This window comes from Equus asinus, chromosome 8 (assembly GCF_041296235.1).
Source record: "Equus asinus isolate D_3611 breed Donkey chromosome 8, EquAss-T2T_v2, whole genome shotgun sequence".
NCBI classification, from domain to species: Eukaryota; Metazoa; Chordata; class Mammalia; order Perissodactyla; family Equidae; genus Equus; species Equus asinus.
The window spans coordinates 59131022-59135000 of record NC_091797.1 but is presented as its reverse complement, the minus strand read 5'-3'; the positions used below and the strand labels follow the sequence as shown (position 1 = coordinate 59135000).

General features: G+C 39.0%; 1 protein-coding gene across 1 annotated transcript in view; it reads right to left on the bottom strand.

Annotated features, from left to right (window-relative positions):
- The window catches only part of LOC106845862 (uncharacterized), a 310124-nt gene extending 306490 nt beyond the window's left edge, over positions 1–3634 (bottom strand). The window contains exon 1 of the mRNA XM_070516801.1: positions 3623–3634. Coding sequence (XP_070372902.1) covers positions 3623–3634 — 12 coding nt within the window. The remainder of the gene's footprint in view (positions 1–3622) is intronic.
- Positions 3635–3979: the final 345 nt, after the last annotated feature.

Below are 3979 nucleotides of genomic sequence, written 5' to 3'. Positions count from 1 at the left end.
TTAAAAAGAAAGCAAAGCCTGATCCTACACACCAGAGATAAATTCTCTGAGAGGATTACCGAGTGATGCTTTGTATTTCGTGACCTCTTTACTACTAACACATGTTCAAGAGGAAATTGGGAGTGATTTCCAACTTCTCTCCTTTGCCCATTTCCTCCCTCTTTTCTCCCCTTTACACATGGACACCTTTAAGAGTGTAAATTGCATTTTCCTCCACTTCCTTCTCAATTTAGACTCTCTCTTTCCTGAAGAGATTTTATCTCTTTAGCGCATGTGAAATAATCCTTCACGCATATTTTACATCAATTCCTCCCTTCATTACTGCCTAACATAGCACATTCATGTAAATGTTATTATTTTTAATAAGTTCACGTTAACTTATTAAATACTTATATTGTATTTCAAAAATTAGATTAAGAAACAAGATTTAGTTATCAGTATCTTCCTGCTTCTCACTGATATCAATTTAGTTCCAAAGCAAAGCAAAATATTTAGAAATCTTAACTAAAATTACAGCAGATATGCCCCATGGCTTTTTTCTTTCATATTTCTATTTAATTGATATAATATAGTCTAACTCCAAGCCAAATCAAAGTGAACAGTTTCTAGTAACACATTTCTTTTATATTTGTGCTTAAATAGTGATAAATCTGGTCTTCTTTTCTATTTTGGTAAGGGTATCCTACTAAATATAGCTACATTATATAGTGCGGAAGAAAACAAGTAATACTTTGTGATTTGGACAGAGAAAAGAACCAAAACTGCCTGAAATTGGTAAGAATTGACAATGTTTTCGATGATATTTTCCTTTTCATTAAAAAGCAACAAATATCTTCTGACGCCAGCACCCTCAACTTGAAAGGGAATCTGCGACAGAACAGCGAACATGAACAACAACAAACTCGTTTATAACCGGTGACAACCAAAACCTATGAAGTTTTTAAAAGAATGTGATTGTTGTCAGAAGGAATCGGGTCCCACGGTGCAGCGTTCAGCTCTGGTTGCACTCAAAGCTGTGGCCCAGGGGCGCGGGCAGCGCTCCTCCAAGCCTGGTGGGCACAGACCAGCAAGAAAGTGAATTCTGCATACTGCACAGATCATCGCTCAGTTCAGGGCAGTCAGATTGCATCTGGGATCAACCACTTGTGCTTCATGAAACCGTCAGCCCTCATTTGTGTCTAGCTGTTTTCTTCTGTCCGGCTGTAAACAAGGCCGACTCGGAGTTGTGTCCCCCCTCGTCACGTACACGGGACGATCTCACAGTCAGACCTACTCAGCGGCCTCAGAGCTAAAGTTAAGGTTACGTCTTGCAGACAGCAGTTCCAGTGCACACCGGGAAGTCACAAAAGGGAGCAACTTTGGAATGACCGAGTTAGGGTCCCTTTTCAGAAACGCCTACCTTAGATTCCTACACGTACTGGCGTGGCATGTCTGTTCCGTGAAATTAACGTAGGTGTTCCCAACAAGAGCAACTGTTTTTTTCCGCAGACTAGCTCAGCAGATTTATCGCGTTAGGGAAGAGGGGGTGGTGGTGACCGTTTTTGTTGTTTCCCTGCTCTGGGGCTTTGCTTGGATCAGCCAAAAAAAGACATGGATAGAAATACTGTCAATCTGGTCCACCTCCAGGAACCCACTCATGCCTGATGAATCGCTCGGAGGAGTGTAATGATGGTAAACAGTAACAGGTATGTTGGCATCTGTTCTCATCCACTTCGGCCATAGTGTCTCCTTTACAGTCAAGCAAAATACGGTTTTGAAGGAACGTCATCTCCATAATAAAAGGTAGGGGCTGTTACTGAAGCCGTTTTCCTTGGCAAGTGGCATAAAGGTAATATTTAGTATTCACTACAGAGAATTCTCCCAGCCAGCTGGTGTGTCCCTGTTAAGACTTTCATTTATGCAGCTTGAGCTGGAACCTTTTTTGTTCTCCCAGTCTATTACTTTGTCGATTTAAGGGATAACAGCCAAAGTGAAACAGCTTGCAATTTGCACCTGTCTGCTCTAAGCGTTCCACGTTCGATTAGTGGAGAGCAAACTCTTTGCTGCTAATGAGAGTAAGGCTGGGCAGGGCTGAATGCCGTTTTGTTGGGGGGCTTTCATAGGATATTTCAGTGGCTTTTTTTTCTCTTGTAAATAATCTGATAGGGACCTCCCTATTTTCACGTTTTAGAGTCCCTAGAATAAAAAAATAAAATTTTTAAAAATGTAACGTTGTGTATTTTTTAAAGAGAATTTTAAATGTCATTTAACTAAGAATTGAATTAATATTCAGCCTGAAGTTGCCTCGGATAAGAAAGACAAAATTTAAATGCTAAATTACTTCCAAGTCATTGTAAGCATAAAATACCTATAGAGACCTTTAATCTGTAAAATTGGCCATGCCAAAAGTAGATACAAAAGTTTTTAGACATGTTTCAGAAACAGTACCAGTTTTGGAAATAATGTCAAGTGCTTGAAACTAAATCAAAGTTCTCTGTTTATATTGTCCTTGAAAATGTAATGACTGAATAAACGATAAAAATTTAAATGGATGACTTGAAAATCATACCTAGGTATGGACACATTTATCTAGCTCATCATCATGTGAATCACAGAATAAACTCTCCACAAATGCAAAAATGTCAGCACAAAGGATTCTCTCCAACCTTTTCTAGAAGTTCTCTGCATCCCCCTTAGCTCTGATTCCTTTGAGGGATTGTATCAGTGGGCTATCATCTATTTTTAAAGGATTTAAATTAAACTCATTGCAATGAAAGAACTTTAATTAAGACAGAATATTTTCTCAAACCTTGTGTATTTCTAAAAATATCTTCATAATAAAGTTTGAAAATTTGGCAAAATATCCTTGAAGATGATCCAAAATTTAGCAAATTAACAAAATACATATTTTGTTAATCAAAGGGTCAGTGATACATTTGGATTCCAAAGATTTCTTGCATTGGCACCTCCTGTGGAAATAACAACTGCTATGATGATAGGTTAAATGAAGCTGAGGTGGGCACAAACGTGGTCTCATTAGTAACTACTATAGTTTAATATGGTCGTGGGCCCACATCTCGCCTGACAGATAACGTGCCGGCTTGTCAGTGATGGACCCTTTCAGCACAGCTTTCGGAGTTGTGCCAGCCATCGCTGAGACTGGTTAGGTCAAAGGGTTGAGCCATGTGTAATTCAGAACAGAGGAGGTCCCACGGTCACTCCACAAAAACAATTACACTACTTATTTCACTCTAGCCCTTGCCCAAAACTCACAGGCCTCACAGTTTCAGTGCAGTCAATCTAATTCTGCCCCTGGGCGATAAGCCACATGGAAATATGTGGTGCTGTGTTTATAAATCTAATCAAAAATAGAAACAGTGGACAGGCACAATGAGGTCCTACTATGGATCATGGGAACCCTTGGAAGCTCTGAAGGCACTTTTGTTTAACTCCTATAGACGCTCTTCTGCTATCACATTGTGTGCTGTACTCGTTAATCATCCTCTTTACTCGTGCCTGCTACAGGGGAGACTAAAGTTCTACTCACTTCTATACTTTCTGCCCATGGATAATATTATGATAAATAAAGCTTAAAAGGCTGCTTTTAAAGGAAAAAAATCAGAGGGGGCTATATCAATCTTACCTCTCTATCCATGTTCTTGGCTCCTTGCCCTTGGCAATGCACAGATTTAAATCAAGTTCCTCTAAAAAAGAAAAATAACATTTGAAAACTAGAATGAATTGGCCCAACCTTAAAATATATTAAGCAATTTGGAGTTGGAGAGCCGGAGCTTTCATGCTTCTTAACGGTCCCGAGAAATCTCGGTATAAAATGAGCAGGATTTAATTTGGTGTCTTGTTTCTATCGCTGTTGTTCTTGTTTATTTAACCAGATTCCTAATAAACTGAGAGTTGGCGAATATTCACCAGACGTTTTACAAAGATAATCTCTAGAAAAAGTTCAGACTTCATCTAGATAGCCTAAACTTCTTGTTTTTAT